The following is an 18,909-nucleotide window of genomic DNA, read 5'->3' as shown; positions in this document are numbered from 1 at the left end:
CGCCGGTGCCTGTATTGCTTTGGGGCTGACCATGACGACAAGTCGTGACCCGACTGCCGGGTCTTGACGTCGAAGGCTAGGTGGGAGCGGTCCCGTAAGCGCCTCGAGCTCCGGCAGTCGGCCCCGCGCCGTTCACGGTTCAGGTCGAGGAGGAGGTCAAAGTACCGGTCTTGGGGCCACAGTCATTGAAGCTCGGCGAGTCGACACCATTCGTCGGGCTCCAAGTCCTTAGGTAAGAGGCACAAGAAGTCGAAGAGGCGACATCGCTCTTCTGTTTCACCCCGATGATCGCGCGATGCGGCCGGGGGTTCGGGTGACACCGCAGGTCCCTGGGCTGAACGCGACGCTGGAGGAGATTGATGCCTTCCTCATGGCCATGAGGTCGCTCTCTCCTCCGTTGGGTCCTGCTGTGGTGCCTTCGGGCCCCGCAGCCCTGACTGGGAGCCCAAGCGGGCAGGGTGCTTTGGCCCCGGCACCGTCGGGTGCTTCGGTGCCGTCGACGACTCCGGTCCCGACGCCGCGGGGCACTGCTGGTCGACCTTACGACCCCTCTGCCGGCGCCGACCCCCAGGGTGCCGCCCCCGACGCCATCCTAGGACGTCGTCGTCCCCAGTCCCTCCCTCTGTCCGGATCTGGCGTCGCTCAACGCCGCATTCGACGCCGAGAGAAGAGCAATTCTTCTATGATCCGGCCCCATCCTTTGAACCGGACTATCAGGAGGTGGGTGGCGAGGGGGATTGGGAGGGGTCTGAGGACCCTCTGGCACGAGAGTGCCAGTCGTTTCAGGACTGGGCAGTGGATCTAGGGGAGGCCAGTGGTTTGGACACTTCGCCCGACTCTGGCTTTGTCTCCCCTCCTACCGTGGCTACGGAGGAGGGGGCTTCTTACAGTGTGGTGCTGACGAGGGCAGCCAAGGCCTTGGGTCTTGAGCTCCCCGTCGCGGCTGTGAGGACTAACCTCCTCACCGAGGTCTTTAAACCACAGGCAAGCTCTTCGGAGCCTCTACTGCCGTTTAATGAGGGCCTTACTGACATTCTGTTGGGCACTTGGTCCAGGCCCCTATAGGTCCCCCTGTAGATCGGAACTGGCCAGGCGCCACCATCTGGCCCCGGGCGACCCTAGCTTCCTGTCCACCCACCCCACCCCTGAGAGCCTGGTTATCCAGGCCTCTAACTCCCAGACCGCATTCCCTACTGCACCACCTGATCGGGAATCCAAAAGGTATGAGCAGTTCGCTAAGAAGCTGTTCTCCTCATTTAGTCTGGGGTTGCGGTCGGTCAACAGCGCTTGCCTTTTGGGCCATTATACCCACTGTGGGACACGGTCGCAGACCTGCTGCCAGCTTGCCCGGCGGAGGCCCGGGTCAAACTCGCTCAAGCCCTTGCGGAAGGGCGGGATGCAGCACGGTACTCTATCCGATGTGGGCTGGATACCACGGACTCGCGGGGCAGGGCAATTTCCACGACGGTGGCGGTTCGCAGCCACACCTGGCTGAGGCCCACCAACTTTTCGGCTGATGTCCAGAATTCCCTCATGGACATACCATTTGATGGCCGTCGCCTTTTTGCCGACAAGGCAGACAGTGCGCTTGAGCGTTTCAAGGACTCCAGGGCTACGGCCAAGTCCTTGGGCCTGTCGGGCCAGCGCCAAACTTCTGCCTTTTGCTCTTTTAGGGGCCAAGGAAGGGGCGCCCCCTCACGTCCTGCCAGCCACAGGCCGCAGACTAACATCCAGCCAGCAGCGGATGTGGTAACCGCCGTGGTGGTGCCAGGGGACAGCGTCGAGGCCAGTCCACATCCACCCCCGCAGCATCCGCCTCAAAGCCTTCCTAGTCTGAGCTTTCAGGCCCATTCGACGCCAGTGGGGGGGAGGGTTTGCCATCACCTCCTCCACTGGTGCTCCATCACATCGGACAGGTGGCTGCTGCAAATCGTCCGAAGGGGCTATTCCCTCCCCTTCGAGGCGACCCCTCCAGCCATGTCACCGCATGTCGTAGGATCACTTTCAACTTCTGCAAGAGGAAGTTACGGCCCTCTTGGCCAAGGGGGCCATCGTGCACGTTCCTGGGCCAGAAGTAGGGTGTGGTTGTTACTCCCACTACTTTCTGGTTCCCAAGAAGGGCAAAGGGGGCCTATGCCCTATCTTGGACCTGCGGAACATCAACAGCTTCCTCCAGAAGGAGAAGTTCAAGATGCTGACTTTGGCTCAGGTCTTAGCTGCCCTAGACCCAGAAGACTGGATGGTAGCGTTGGACTTGCAGGACACATATTTTCACATCCCCATCCTGCCGGCCCACCGGCGTTACCTGCGGTTCACGGTAGGCCGCGAGCACTTTCAGTGTACCGTGCTCCCCTTCGGCCTTACCAGCGCCCCTCGGGTGTTCACGAAAGTGATGGTGGTGGTCGCAGCCCATCTGCGCAGGTTAGGGTGTCAGTCTTCCCCTATCTCGACGACTGGTTGTTGAAGGCAGGCTCGCCCCAGACAGTCGGCAGCCACCTCCAGACTACGGCCGACCTCTTGCACCTGCTGGGGTTTTCCATCAATGTGCCGAAGTCACACCTGTGTCCCTCTCAGAAGCTCCTCTTCATCGGAGCGGTTCTGGACTCGGCGCAGTTTCGGGTTTATCCTCCCGAACAGCGGGTTCGGGATATTCAGGCTCTGATTCCGATCTTTCGGCCTTTATCCCGAGTCTCGGTCAGGTTGACGCTGCGGCTTCTGGGTTTGATGGCCTCCTGCATCCTTCTGGTGCATCACGCCAGGTGGCGGATGTGGGCTCTGCATTTGTGATATTTGTGAGGTTATTTGTAGAGCGCGACGTTCGCTCCGGAGGGAGCATCTTGGCGCTAAAGATCCTGAGTGGCCAATCCTGGGGTTGAAGGAGGGATTAGATGGCCGCTTTAGAGTAGTCATCGGAGAGGTTGAAAATCCAGGTCTTTAGGAGCTTTCTAAAGGGTTTTTCCAGCGTCTGTTGTCTGAGAGTTTTGGGCAGGTTGTTCCATGCTTTCGTGGCCAAAGAGCTTAAGGTTTTTCCACCCTTAGTCTTTAGGTTATATTTGGCCGGGAGGATAAGATTATCAAGAGACGAGCGTAGGGAACGACTAGGGGTGTAGTGGAGGGAAGCGACTGGAGAGGTATTTAGGGGCGGTTTTGCTGAAGGCACGGAAGGCAGTGATCAGAATTTTAAAAAGAATTCTCTTATGGAGAGGCAGCCAGTGTACTGAACGGAGGGCGGCGGAGATAGAGGATCTGCGAGGTAGCCTGAGTACTAGTCGTGCGGCGGAGTGAAGCACACTTTGAAGTTTTGATAGTGTGTTCTTTTTTGCCCCTGCGAGAAGGCCGTTGCAATAGTCTAAATTGAAGAATTTTCTGAGAGATTTGATTATTCCAAAGCATTTTCCAGCTACCGTTCTAGCATGTAGGTCAAAGGAGAGGTCAGAGTCAAAGATAACGCCGAGATTTCTGGCGGATGTAACAGTCTGGGGAGGAACAGCTGAATCGTCTGGCCACCAGAGGGCTGGGTTGAAGGAAGCGTTTCTTCCAATTGGAAGGATCTCAGTTTTGTTGGAATTGCATTTTAAATGGTTGCGATCCATCCAGCGGAAGACTTCAATTAGACAGAGTTTAAGGTTGAGCTCGGCGTCAGTGGAATTGTCATCTAGTGGCACGATGAGTTGTGTGTCATCGGCGTAAGAGGTGACTGGTATGCCGAAGGAATCGATCAGAGACAAGAGGGGAATGAGATAAATATTAAAAAGAAGGGGACTCAGGATGGACCCCTGCGGTACATCTGATGAGACCAGCTTCTCTTTCGAGTGAAAGGGACCTAGGGCGACAGTTTGTGAACGGTCGGTAAGGAAAGACTTAATCCAGGCTAAAACAGTGTCGGTGACGCCAATGTCCCTCAGTCTGCTGATGAGGATGGAGTGGGATATGGTATCAAACGCCGCCGTTAAGTCAAGGAGGATGAGAATAGAATTTTTCCTCTGATCTTGTAACAATCTGATGGTGTCTGATAGCTCTATCAGTGCAGTTTCAGTCGAGTGTTTTGGACGGAAGCCCGATTGTTTAGGGTGTAGAATGTTGTTTTCTTCCAAGTGGCGTTTTAACTCTCTGTAGACTAGTTGCTCCGTTATTTTTCCCAGGGCAGGGAGTAGTGAAATTGGGCGGAGGTTGGTCAGGTCTGTCGGGGACTTGTTGGCCTTTTTCAATAGGGGTTTAACAATTCCCTTCTTCCAACGACTGGGGACATGTCCTGTGAGGAGTGAAGAATTAACTATTTTGTTTATCGTCGGATTTAATACCTCGATTAGTTGGTGAAGTATTTTTGGGGGACAGGGATCCGAAGGGGAACCGGATTTGCAGGCCAAGATAATTTCTTTGGTTTGCGCTAACGTGGCCGGAGGAAAGCTTCTAAGAATGCCGACACTCGATTCCGGGAAGAAGGGAACAAGGGAGGCATCCGGGATAGGGAAGTTGTTTTGGATGGAAGCAATTTTATCTTCAAAGTAGTCAGAGATTTGGTCACAGAGGTCTTGAGATGGAGGTATTTCCGGTAGGAGTGCTTTGGGCTGAGTAAATGATTTTACTATTTTGAACAGCGTCTTTTGTTTTTGGCTGGCGTCTTTAATGGCATTAACGTAAAAGGTTTTTTTGGCTGATTTAATTTTTGAGAGATACGTTTTCCTAATTAAATTATAGGAAAGGCGATTGACCTCATCGTATTTCTTACGCCATTTACGTTCTGCCTTCTTACAAAGCAAATGAGCGGTAGCTAGGTCAGGAGTGAACCAAGGGGCATTAGTTTTGGTTTTTTGTTGGGAGGAATAGGGACGCTTGGGGGGGATTCTGGAATTAATTTCCTGAGAGATCCAGTTGTGGAAGTGGTCGGCGTCGATTTCGACGTTCCCCGATAAAGTGGGGGATTGAGCAAGCATAAGGGGTTTGAGACTAATGTTTTCTTGGACCTTTTTCCAGTTAATTGAGTTAGTGAGGTGGGGGTTGGATTTATTGCCAGGGGGCAAATTCACTATCTTAATGTGGAATGGGATCAACGAGTGATCGGACCAGATCTGTGGCAGAGGGGGAAGGGTGGTTAAGGAAGGGAGGTTAGAGCACACACCATCAAGGGTATGACCAAGAGAGTGCGTTGGAAGAGTGACGCGCTGCTGGATATTGAACATATCCAGAGTTTGGGAGAAATTGATGGATTGTGCATCGGTTTTGGATTCAAGATGTAAATTGAAATCGCCGAGTAGGGTAAAGTGCGAGTATTTTAGAGAGAAGTATCCCAAGGAGTCACATAATGAGTCAAGAAACTCAGTAGCATTGCCGGGTGGGCGATAGATAAGGCCGCCTGAGAAGGAGGTGTGTTCATTCAATTTAATTGAAAAACCTAACCCTTCTGTTTTTTTCAATGGTTCTAAATTGAAAGTATGACAGGTGAAGATGCTCTTAAGTATAATGGCGACCCCACCGCCTCTCCCCTTAGCTCTATCTTGTCTAAAAAACGAGTAACCTTGGGGTAGGGCAATGGCAATATCGGGGTTGCTATCTTCCGTTAACCATGTTTCGGTTATCATTAAGCAGTCAAGATCGTCATTAATGATGAGATCGTGAATATCTTGATTGTGCTTGCACATGGATCGTGCATTAATAAGACCTCCTTTGAATGGAGGCTGGGAAGTCTTGGGGGGTGATGGAGCGGCTGGAGTGAAGTCCAAGTTAGTAAAGGTCCAGCGGCAGCGCTTGCAGCTGACTGAGCCGGTTAGTGTGGCTGGATCAAGTATGCAGGGACAGTGCTTGGAGCCCTGTAGTTGGTAAAGTTCACTAGCCTGGTAGCGAATGTGGGAGGAAGAATGTACAGAGTCTCCTGCGCCTGTCGCGGTCTTGGCGCGGACGGGCGCAGACGGGCTTGCCTTAGGCGCGCCTTCGGCGCGCAAACGGCGCTCCCGCTGCGCTCGTCCGCTGCGCTTCCCAAACATACACATTTTCTAGAGGAGGAGGAGAGGGCGTGGCCTATCAGGTGGGCGTGGTTTAGCGCGCACGCCTATGCTGATGGCGGCGGCTGAAGGTAAATAAAGTGCGCGACAGCGTTAAAATCGGCTGCGTGCAGTTGGCAGTTTTAGCTTTTAAAAACACAGGTAATTAGGTCAGTGACACCACACAACAAGTTTTAAAAAGATGCGAGTGACAATTTTGTAGTACCTCCAGCACCCGGCTTTCCGCCTCAGGTCTGGGTCAGGAATCAATGTTTGGACGCTGGTATACAGCGTTTAAGTAGGCGGGCAAGTGGGCGTGGCCTATCAGGTGGGCGTGGTTTAGCGCACACGCCTATGCTGATGGCGGCGGCTGAAGGTAAATAAAGTGCGCGACAGCGTTAAAATCGGCTGGGTGCAGTTGGCAGTTTTAGCTTTTAAAAACACAGGTAATTAGGTCAGTGACACCACACAACAAGTTTTAAAAAGATGCGAGTGAGCAATTTTGTAGTACCTCCAGCACCCGGCTTTCCACCTCAGGTCTGGGTCAGGAATCAATGTTTGGACGCTGGTATTCAGCGTTTAAGTAGGCGGGCAAGTGGGCGTGGCCTATCAGGTGGGCGTGGTTTAGCGCGCACGCCTATGCTGATGGCGGCGGCTGAAGGTAAATAAAGTGCGCAACAGCGTTAAAATCGGCTGCGTGCAGTTGGCAGTTTTAGCTTTTAAAAACACAGGTAATTAGGTCAGTGACACCACACAACAAGTTTTAAAAAGATGCGAGTGAGCAATTTTGTAGTACATCCAGCACCCGGCTTTCCGCCTCAGGTCTGGGTCAGGAATCAATGTTTGGACGCTGGTATTCAGCGTTTAAGTAGGCGGGCAAGTGGGCATGGCCTATCAGGTGGGCGTGGTTTAGCGCGCACGCCTATGCTGATAGCGGCGGCTGAAGGTAAATAAAGTGCGCGACAGCGTTAAAATCGGCTGCGTGCAGTTGGCAGTTTTAGCTTTTAAAAACACAGGTAATTAGGTCAGTGACACCACACAACAAGTTTTAAAAAGATGCGAGTGAGCAATTTTGTAGTACCTCCAGCACCCGGCTTTCTGCCTCAGGTCTGGGTCAGGAATCAATGTTTGGACGCTGGTATTCAGCGTTTAAGTAGGCGGGCAAGTGGGCGTGGCCTATCAGGTGGGCGTGGTTTAGCGCGCACGCCTATGCTGATGGCGGCGGCTGAAGGTAAATAAAGTGCGCAACAGCGTTAAAATCGGCTGCGTGCAGTTGGCAGTTTTAGCTTTTAAAAACACAGGTAATTAGGTCAGTGACACCACACAACAAGTTTTAAAAAGATGCGAGTGAGCAATTTTGTAGTACCTCCAGCACCCGGCTTTCCGCCTCAGGTCTGGGGACCTGAAGTTACAGTGGGCCTAGCATCAGGCCAACCTGTCCGACCACGTTCTGATCTCCGAGGGCACTGCGAGACAGTTGCAGTGGTGGCTCACGGACCGCGATTGGGTCAACGGCAGATCCCTCTCCCTACCCCAACCGGAGCACGTAGTAGTGACGGATGCATCCCTCCTGGGCTGAGGGGGCCACATGGGAGAGGCGGAGATCAGAGGCCTCTGGTCTCCGGCGGAGTCCCGGCTCCATATCAACCTTCTGGAGCTTGCCGCGATCCGACTCGCACCAAAGGCATTCCTTCCCTCTGTCCGAGGAAGTGTAGTGCAGGTGTTCACGGACAACACCACCGCCATGTGGTACTGCAACAAACAGGGCGGGTGGGGTCGTGGACCTTTTGTCACGAGGCTCTGTGCCTCTGGCAATGGCTGGAACACCAGGGTGTCACCCTGGTGGTTCAACACCTGGCAGGTTCCCTGAACGCCAGAGCGGACGAACTCAGCCGCCGGTGCATGATGGATCACGAATGGCGTCTGAACGTGGACGTGGCGCAAATGCCTCTTTCAGCAATGGGGAGAGCCTTGGTTAGATCTATTTGCCACCGAAGAGACCGTGCAATGTCATCAGTTCTGCTCGTTGGAATTTCCAAGGCGGCACTCGCTCGGAGACGCTTTTCATCGCGAGTGGAGTTGCGGTCTGTTGTACGCCTTTACGCCTATACCACTTCTGCCCAGAGTGCTGAAGAAGATCAGGCGCGACCGGGCTCAAGTCATCCTTGTGGCTCCGGACTGGGCACGAAGATACTGGTATCCCGAGCTACTCAGCATGTCAGTCGATCCCCCGATTCGTCTGCCTCTTCAAGAGGACCTTCTGTCGCAGCAGCAGGGGACGGTCCTCCACCCAAACCTGTCCAGTCTCCACCTCCATGCGTGGAGATTGAGCGGCGACAGTTGAGGCCATTTGACTTGCCTACTTAGGTCTGTGATTTGATTCTGGCAGCCAGGCGTCCCTCCACAAAATCGGTATATGCCTGCAGGTGGAACAAATTTGTGGCATGGTGCACAGCAAAGGCTGTGGATCCCCTTTCTGCCCCCCCTTTCAGAGGTTCTCCTCTTTTTTCTTTCTCTTGCCCAGCGGGGCTCTGCTCTGGGCACTATCAAGGGCTACCTCTCTGCCATTTCAGCCTTTTTAAGGCTACCTGATCAGCCTTCTCTTTTCAAGTCCCCTGTTGTAAATAGATTCTTGAAGGGCATCACTCACATGTTTCCTCCTGTTCCTTTCGTGTTGCCTCAGTGGGACTTGAACCTTGTTCTTACTTATTTGATGTGCGCTCCTTTCAAGCCTCTTCACAATTGCACTCTTCGTCTTCTCACTCCTAAAACTGCCTTCCTGGTTGCCATCACCTCTGCCAGGAGAGTGAGTGAGCTCCAAGCTCTTTCTTCCAAACCTCCTTTCCTTTCTGTCCATCCGGACAAAGTTGTCTTGAGAACGCGTCCCTCTTTCCTGCCCAAGGTAGTCAAAGCCTTCCACATCGGGCAGTCCATCACCTTGCCAACCTTCTTTCTGCCTCCGCATCCCTCGAAAGAGGAAGAGAGGCTCCACCGTCTGGACCCAAAACGTGTGCTCTCATTCTTTCTGGACCGCACACGCCAGTTCCGGTTGGACGACCAGCTCTTTGTTGGTTACGTGGGTGCTAAGAAGCGACGGGTGGTTCACAAACGGACCATCTCCCGGTGGGTCGTGTTGTGCATCAAGGTATGCTACTCTTTGGCTAAAACGGAGCTGCAGGGGTCTTAGCACCGCTTCTTGGGGGTTCCTCCCAAGTGGCCTCTTTTATCCTTTCAAGTTGGGTCTGGAGGGATCCCAGACACGCCGCAGGCTTGGAGCCAGCCCTCAGGAAGGCCGGATGGGCGATCGAAACTCATCTCTTGAGGGGAGGTGGGAGGTGTGATCGAACTACTCCTCCCTCTCTCGCTCACGGGGAGCGCTCTACCCCCCAGGCGCCGTATGGCGCCGGGGGTGGCCATCTTAGGTGCAGGGGAATGGGCACCGGGGGCCTTCGGGGCCTATAGGGTTTGGGGGCCTCGGGTACCAGGAAGATGGAGGGGAAGGACGGGGAAGTCCAGTGTCATGGGTGTGGGTCATGGAGGGAATGGTCGGGGGAATCAGGGCCCTGGTGAGGTGCACGGGTCAGGGTGGAGTCACTACGGGTCAGGGAGGACGAAGCCACAAGGCCGGGTCCAACACGAGCCTCCTGTTGGGCTGAGGGCCCATTCCACTCGGGCCACGGCGGCTACTACTGCCCTGGGTCGGGCAGTTCCCTTGCAGGCAGCTAGGTGGGCCTCACTGCACACGTTCGCTAGACACTACTGCCTGGACAGTCAAGTCCGGAGAGATGGCTTTTTCGGCCGTTCTGTTCTCCAGGACTTTCTGGTGTGATCATTTGTTCGCAGACCCACCACCGGGGTTGGTATTGCTGTGGTATCTATTCTAAGGTAAGAAATCTAACACTAACCTGTTTCTTTCAGATGCACAAGTTACTTACCTTCATAAACGATATATCTGTAAGAAACAGTAGTTAGTGTTAGATTCCTTACCGCCCCAACCATCCTCCCCATTCTGGGAACCGATATCTAGGGTTAAGGTTCTTCCCTTTGAGGGCACTAGTTTCATGCAACACATATAGAAGGAGCAAAATGCCATTGATTGTTTTTGTGCAGGAAGGTGTGCCTTTCTGCACAACAATAATCATCCCTGCAGCGCAGGCACCCTTACACCATGGTGCAAGGGTGCCTGGGTTGGCATATGGCTGCAGTTTTAGCGCCGACACAGGGAAGAGCGCAAGGGTGTCCGGCTCAGCAAAATTGCTTGCGCTGCAGCCCTGCGCCCTTTTATTGTAAATATGCCCCAAGAGTATCTCTCTGCAGGGACATTTGTCTCTACGTCATTGACATGTTTCTAGTTCCCTGCTCCTGGAACCAAATAAACAGGGCGGTGCTTCTGCCACTGTAACAGACTAGATGGCGGGTCACCATCTCTGGAGGTGGAGGTAGAGATCGTTGGGGCTCCAGAAGCAGAAACCTGGCAGTTCCCTCACCTCTAAATGTAGCAGGGGAACCGCTGATTCGGGAGAACAGTGCCTTCAAGTCATTGCTTGTGAAAACAAATCATTGTACTGAAAAAGAGGAAAACTATACTTCATGTTAGCAGACCAACCCTAAACAGAGGAATGAGCACCGAATTACTACTAAAAAACTGATATTTTAGGTTCAATGCTTTTCTATATCGACATTTTTGCTATCAATATTCAGTAGTAAAATTGTCTGTGCATGTCACCAAAAAGATTGTGATTAAAAAACACCACAGGCTTCAACATAGGCTGGATACACTAACTGTTATATTATCTATGATACTTATCTGACAGACACCAAAAAGCCACCTAGTTATTTTATAGTACTGCGTATCAGGGGATCCCAGGAAAGAGGTGAGAGGTTATTGCAGGAGTGAGGGAGCCATGGTGGAGAACCCCAGAAAAATTGAGAAGGGAGAGAACCAGAAGTGAAAGCTTCGGGGCCACTGGAAGAGTGGGATATGTAGGAAAAAGAGGAAAATACTAGGGGGTGCTCAGGAAGAAAGAGGTACTGAAGAGGGAGAGTAATGATGAATACAAAACCATTTCCTAAGAACAGGGCATACACAGAGGACAAAGCATTGTGTCTCCCGCTAACCTCACCTGACAGGTAGAGCCCTTTGACTGGAGTCTCTGCACGGAGGGAGGCGGCCACCTCCAGCTGGAAGCGCCCTAAGTCGTGCTCCGCCCCATACATGTGACCACAAGGAGCCCCCAAGAAATACTGGTTAGAGAGCGGGGTAGCAGCATCCATATACTCCACCTATGCAGAAAAACAAGAAATTTAACATGCACATTATCCCATAGCTCTCATAGCCATCTGAAAGGTTAAGTGACCTGTGCTGTGCTCCCCAAATCGAGGTCCGTCAATCCCTCATCTTGCCTCAACCTAATACACCACACAGTCCCTACTCGCCTTCCCTGTGGTCATTATATTAATTAGGAAGGTGAAACAAAAGGGAATACAGACTGAGTTAGATGAAAAAGGTCGAAAGGCAAAAGAGAGGGATGGTGGTAGAGATAAGAATTTGAAAAGATTCATGCGGAGCTTAAGAGAGGAGACAAAAGACAAATTGTATCATATTTGCATACAGAAGGAAAATACGCAGATGAGAGAAGCGGTGGAAAAAATTACAAGGCATAAAAGAAAAATAGAAGACAGACTAAACACACCAGGGATGAGCTTAACTAGAGAATAAATTGAATCAATGAAAAGAGTGTGTCAACAATGTCAAGGTAAGAAAAGACAGAAGAGAGAAAGACGAGATGAGAGAGTGAGAAACAAGGTTGGAGAAGACTAGCGAGAGAGACAGAAAGGTAGTGAGAGACAGACACACACAGGGAGAGATAATGAAAGAGAGCGAGGAAAGAAAGGGAGAGAGTGGAGCAACGAGAGAGGGAGAGAAAGACCATAGAGGGAGAGGAGAAACACTGATCTACAGTTTCATTTTACTGAGGTATACCTTTGTTTTACTTTTGGAAATCCCAAGTCGAGGCTTGAATAATGTAAATAGACCAGTGCTCCAGCAGAGCACAAACTGGATAAAGGCATAATGTGTGCAGAGCAGCCCTCCTCTAAGATTCTGATGTGCCACTTTACCAGACTGACATTTTAGTTTTGGTCAACTCTGGTTCCAGACCATGATAAATTAAATACTAATGTGCCAACCCCAGGACCAACTCAAGACGAAACACACCAGAACACAGAGGTATGTCGTGAAGTAGACAACCCGTACCATTCGAGAGATCTAGATTTGTTTGAATCTTAGTTTTTTAGGTTGAGCCTGCAAGGCTTGTTGTAGTGGAGTAGAGAATAGAAGCCCCACCCACTCTCCACACATATTTGCCATTGGCTTGTGTCATTGTCTGTCCTAAATGCTGGCTTCTGATTCGTAAATAGGCTTGTAAGTCCCTCCTCAGTACCGCCTCTTCTTCATTTGTCACCTCCCATGGTGATTGGCCCCTTTACTTCTGTTGTTACACGGTACGTGTTATTTAGACTGTGAGCACTATTTTCTTTATCCAGTTTCTTTATTGCAGACATGACGTGCTTTGGTGCCTTCTATACCCCACTCCTGCCTTCCCTCCTATCGCCGTACCTTGTTTACCCCAACGTCCTCCCGTTGTCTGTACCTTCTCCCCCTCATACGCCCTCCCTCCCGTTCTCAGTGATGCCTACCATTTGAAATGCAATGGGCCTTGCATTAACGCGAGTTTGAGCTATTGGCATTGTAAATGACATACAGGTAGATTCATGAAGCCGAAATCGGCTCGCAAAGGGCCAGATTCTGAGAATCTGGCCCTTTGTGAGCGCAAAATTTGCATTTGGGATTCATCATCCCAAATGCAATATTCGCTATTATAGAATTCGCAAATCTGCGAGGAATTGCATTTAAGGAATCTCTATTTGAGATAGTGAGCAAGGTACCCACGTCTGGGCATACCCTTCCCACATAGGGTGAACAGCAAAACACACAAGATGATGGACGGAATGTTGCACAATGGCAAAACATTCAAACCCAGTCACAGATCTGGGTTTAATCCATCGTTATTTTGCTCACCAAGCCACCCCAGTTCAGACATGGCCATATGCAAACCAGTCTTGACCTTGCGCCTCATGGGAACAGTCCAGCCCGAACTGCCAAGCCATATCTTCCCTGGATCATCAAGCATCCTAGGACCGGTTGCTGGCTATCAGCTGTCTTCAGCCAGGATAGCTTGACTCCAGTGGCATAGTGAGCAAGGGACCCACGTCTGGGCATACCCTTCCCACATAGGGTGAACAGCAAAACACACAAGATGATGGACGGAATGTTGCACAATGGCAAAACATTCACCCCCAGTCACAGATCTGGGCTTAATCCATCGTTATTTTGCTCACCAAGCCACCCCAGTTCAGACATGGCCATATGCAAACCAGTCTTGACTCTACGCCTAGTGGGAACAGTTCAGCCCGAACTGCCAAGCCATGTCTTCGCTGGACCGGAATCAAGCATCCTAGGACCGGTTTCTGGCTATCAGCCGTCTTCAGCCAGGATAGCTTGACTCCAGTGGCATAGTGAGCAAGGGACCCACGTCTGGGCATACCCTTCCCACATAGGGTGAACAGCAAAGCACACAAGGCTGGACTGTTCCCATGGGGCACAGGGTCAAGACTGATTTATATGGCTGGGTTCAAACTGGAATTGCATGGTGAGCAAAAACAATGATGGATTTAGGCCCAGATCTCTGTACTGGGGTGAATGTATGACATTGTTCTGCATTCTGTCCATCAACTGTTGTTTTGCATTTGTCACCTCGAGTGGGACGGGTATGCTCAGACTCGAGTCCCATGCTCGCCATGCCACTGGAATCAAGCTATCCTGGCTGAAGAGGGCTGAAAGCCGAAACCGGTCCTAGGATGCTTGTTTCGAGTCCAGGGAGGAACTGGCTTGGCAGTTCGGGCTGGACTGTTCCCATGGGGCACAGGGTCAAGACTGATTTGCATATGACTGGGTTCAAACTGGAATGACATGGTGAGCAAACAAACGATGGATTTAGGCCCAGATCTCTGTACTGGGGTGAATGTATGACATTGTTCTGCATTCTGTCCATCAACTGTTGTTTTGCAAGTGAAATAGTCACAGCATCACTTACAGTGAATGCATGTGGTGTGGTTTGCTCCTGGCAACTGTTTGCACTGCAGTACTACAACCCACTTTGATCCAAATGCATGTCTGCTTGCTGCTGCTGTGCAACTACCCAAGATCTTGGGGAGCTGGTCTGTAGCCCCACCGGGGCATTCTTAGTGATATTCGAGGTGTGTAAATCTCAAATGTCCTAACTAAACAAACAGTGTGTGGCAGGGTGGAGGTGTGAGATAGCCAAGATTTGGAATGGACTGTTCCCATGAGGAACATGGTCAGTACTGGTTTGCATTAGGTGGTCCTATGTCTCGAGTGGCACGGTGGGCAAAAAACAGTGGGTTGGAATGTTACCCTGAGCGATTGCTAGTAGTTAGACCATTTACAGTCATTTGCCCTATCACCTTTGAGTGCTTTCCCAGCCTACTACTGACAATGATTGTGAATCCCCAAAAATATTAAATTTGCACCCATTCAAGGAGTATGTTCATGGATGCAGAATGTATATATGTATATATTTTTTCCTGTACAAAAACAATGTAGAAGTTAAAAAGTTAGAACCTCTCAATTAAATGCATACAAGGAAAACCAAAACAGACATTGCAGACCCAACTCATGGCCCTCTACACACATCTCTCAACCGGAGACTGCATTTATTTTGGGGGTGTCACACCTCAGTCACTGAACCCACCTGACCACCAAGCCATACACTGGAATGGGAAAGTTATCACTATCATGCAAAAACCATGATCCATAGAGAGGGAATTCCTTGTCATTACCTATTTACTTTACTAAACACACTAATCAAACTGGAGTCTTGTTGGTAATATGAGAACCTCTAAACCATTCCAACATGGCCACCAGAGTACCCCTACCACTTGGGTCATATACATACTGGGATTTACCACTAAGCCATACACGTTAATGGGAAGAGTATCATCATCATGCAACCCCAGGATTCAAAGAGAGCTGATCCCATATCATTACTCTGTGACTTATAACACACATAAGCCGTATTGGAGTCCCACTGTAGATATGAGATCCTCCAAAGCATTTCAACATGGCCGCCACGGTATGCCCCGACCACCTTGGACATACACATACAAGCATCACGTTCTGACGCTGCAGTCACTTCCGGGTCATGGCCCCAGGTGTGATTCATTATATCGAAACCAGCTCACTGTATTTAAATGCATCCCACTCGACAAGCACTTCCTTTACAGGAAGGCAGGATGAGGGGCAGGTTATGGGTGGCAGACCGCACATGGAATTGTGCGTTTGGCAGACGCCGCCGAAAGGAAAACGACACGTGAGTATGTTGCAGGTGAAATAAGGCATTGAGCGACACTGCTCTTGATTTTTGTTTTGCAGTAACTGTAAAACTCTTGCGGTCCCTTGCCTTGAACTAAGGCACATTATGGCCTATGAGTAGGGATAAGAAATATGAATACCTAATCGGAATCAGAATAGGGACGACATTTTTAATCTGTATCAATGACAGTGTATGTTGTGTGTCCTTACATGTGTAGTCGTTTTTATGATTGTTCGTTTACACTGTAATATCATGAGTGATCTGAGCACTGGTGGCACTCACCGACAGAAGAGCTAACGTAGAGCTCTGACAACACAGCATGGCACTGTATGATATGACAATATGCAGAAACCAGGCTCGCATTATCTGTGTTGTCCACAAGAACTCATTTTAGAAACAATCATTGTTTGGATGCTTCATGTTTTTTCTCTGCACTTTTGTCCTTTCTTCTGGGTTGATTTATGGATACCTACTGGGGTGAGCACAATATAGATACTTAGGATCTAATGCGTCATAACCAGGGAATAGGTAAAATAATTCTCTAGATACCCACCCTGAATTAGGGGTTAGGAACATACTTTTTGGTCATAAAGAAATGCTGACAATCCTGTATTGGACCGACAGAGCGTGAAACATGTCGACCTGAATAGTGAAACCTCGACAGTTCACTACACCGCACTCACTGAGAAGGGGCGCTTCCTAACTCAGCGCACACGCCCAGACTTAGTGTGGTAACCTTACCAAAGGATCTTTAAATAAAGTTTAATTTAATTTCCTTGAGGTAATTTTAGATCGCGCTCTCCACCTCTAATATAGAACTCCACACACCTGCATACACCATCAAGGCTGATACAAAAAAGATCTCTGACAAAGAGCCCTCTCGCTGGGCCCATGGGGCATTGCAGCACCTTCCCCACGAGGAGCAAAAGGCTTGATGATGAAGCATGACACACACATGGGTGTGTGAAGGAAAACACTTCCAAATAAGGAAACCCCTACCCCCCCAGAACAATAGATTCCAACCAGTTACTTCTTCACCCTTTTCTAACCTTTTCCACTTAGGAACATTGATTATACACCTCAACTGCCCCCACCCTACCAGAAGCTACACCCCTGAGAACCATCTGAAAGTTTTCCTGTCACTGGACAGGATAGTGGTTGTCAGATGGTTTTTCCACAGGCAACTCTGTCAGGTCAAAGACTGATGCAGTGAGATCCAGTCTGATGCAGGACACAGGAGTGTCTTCTTTATCCAACTCTGAGCTGGCCTGAGGAAATGGCAACTCCTTCCTGAAGCTACAGTGCTATTTTGGTGTAGTTTCGTGTGTGATGGGCAGGTGCCTGCAAGAAGGGTCTAGGTTCCTTTAGGAAAAAGACACTGGCATAAAAAATCTCTGAGGAAGGTGGTATGTTGATCCTCGAATTCCCTGAAACTCTGGGAGATTCCAGAAGGACCACTCTAGAAGGCTAGTGCCAAACAGCACTGAAGGAGGGCAGAAATGAAAGGAACCAGCAACCAAGATAAGAATCTTGAAGGAGCAAAAATAGAGACTGAAGGGGTGATGATCCTGCCAAAAAATACCATGGCTGCTTTGCATTACAGCTTCAGTAAGGAGAGCTGGCCTTTTATAGAGAAAGAACAGGAAGCAGAAATTATCACGATTGGCCTTCAAATTGGATTTTGAAATTCATGCATGGTAAAAAATACTGTCACCTCGAATTCAGTGGCGTAACGAAACCTGAGGGGTCCCACTGCAAAGTAGATGGAGGTGACCCCCACACTCTTGACTCAGTCAGGAGCTCTCAAGCAAGGGATCAGCTGCCCGTGCACAGTGCCAGACCAGAGGGGGTGGGCCGCACTGCGGGGGCTAATGTTGTACCTCTGCACAGAGACAGAGGCATGCATTTCAGATCCACCCTTAAGACCATCCATTTTCATGAATGCTTTTGGTCAAGTGTCCTTGTAATCTGGTATTTGCCACATATTATTTTCTCGAAATCCCTTGATGCATACAATAAATCTTCCTTGACTTTGTCTTTCATTCTGGTGTAGATTTTACCAATGTTCCTGGTGCATGCAAAGTGCTTCAAAATGCACTGTTTAGTTCAACTTTGCCTCTAACGTCTTTGAGAGAACCCCAAACCTTACTTTAAAACATCAATTAAATCATATTTCTTTTCACAAATTTTGCAATTTAAATGTGCACCAAAAAGAGTATTTGCAATTGCCACAGATGTCCCTAGAATGTCACTGAGGGAGAGCAGGCCTAAAAAATTGCGTAATGTTGCTTAACCACCTTCCATTTTCGACCAAGCAAATTGAGCAATTGTGCTTACAAATGCACCATTTCCACCAAAAAAGTAAATTAATAACATGACAATATCAAAAATAACAATAAAACGGTTTACACATGTATTTTCTTTCTACATTGTTAAATGTTTTCAAAAATCCAGGGTGAGAATCACCCTTCCATCTCCTCCTGACCGCCCTTTTATTTTGGTGTTGCTGGGGGCTATGCTTCCCAAAACCTACACTCCTGCCTAAGTGCATGTGCGGAAGCTTGACGCCTCTGCATTTCATGCATTCTAACCTGGCTTCCTGAACCCTCTGTTTTTGCGCTGCATAAACCCACGCTGAGCTCTGTCTGTGCACTGCTGTCTAAAGCTTGAAGCCCCAACGCACTTCTCCAAGCCAGAGGCCACCCACATGCCATCCAGAGGGCCTGGCATACTGTGGTACGTCAAAGAAATGACCACACCAACGTTGAGGAGCAGTAGCTTTTGTTTGTAAGTTCATATGCAATACAGAGCTGCCCGTATAAAGATTAATAGTCTCCGTGACAAACCGCATCCTCCAACTGACAACAAAACCCCTGTACTAGAACTCGCAGAACACTCGACATTCCCTCTGTCGTTCTGGTTCCAAAAAGGAGCTAACACACCCAGAACAGTAGTGGAGAATACTACATTTACTCTCCCCCTTGAACACAACAAACTATTTAATTAGTGCAAAATTACCCTGACATAAAATCCCATGAAAAATCTTCCCCAACTCGATTCATAAAACAATGTTAAGTAATGTACAAAAAGGTTTCCCACAAAATGGTAAAACAGATCCTGAACCCAGGTTACTGTCTGAATCTCACAGGAATCCATATAGGGCGATTTCTTCTGCGTAACCCCTCTCCCAACTTAGTTTGACCCACAACATTTCCATGTGGTGCCTCATTCACACAACACCACTCCTCCTGACTCCTATGACATACTTCGTGAGGGGCTTTAATCACCTTTGCAGCATTTCACCAATTGGTGCCAGAAACTCTCATCGCACTCCCACAATCCTTGTCAACTACAAAAGGACCATCAAATATCCTACCACTCTTTTTTACATAACTTCCTTTTTTGATAAACACATTGTCTCCCACTTCAACCTTGAGAGCTTAGATCCGATTATGGCTGTCAAAGTTTTTCCTCTG

At 49.7% G+C, this 18,909-nt stretch overlaps 1 protein-coding gene across 1 annotated transcript in view; it reads right to left on the bottom strand.

Moving 5' to 3' along the window:
- Positions 1–18,909, bottom strand: part of LOC144755872 (all-trans-retinol 13,14-reductase-like) — a 587,155-nt gene that overhangs the window by 30,201 nt on the left and 538,045 nt on the right. Inside the window, exon 10 of the mRNA XM_078645238.1 lies at positions 11,102–11,261. Coding sequence (XP_078501364.1) covers positions 11,102–11,261 — 160 coding nt within the window. The remainder of the gene's footprint in view (positions 1–11,101; positions 11,262–18,909) is intronic.

The sequence above is a fragment of the Lissotriton helveticus genome, chromosome 5_1 (assembly GCF_964261635.1).
Source record: "Lissotriton helveticus chromosome 5_1, aLisHel1.1, whole genome shotgun sequence".
NCBI lineage: Eukaryota > Metazoa > Chordata > Amphibia > Caudata > Salamandridae > Lissotriton > Lissotriton helveticus.
Note: the sequence above shows the minus strand (reverse complement) of the source record. Positions and strands in the feature narration are given on the sequence as shown.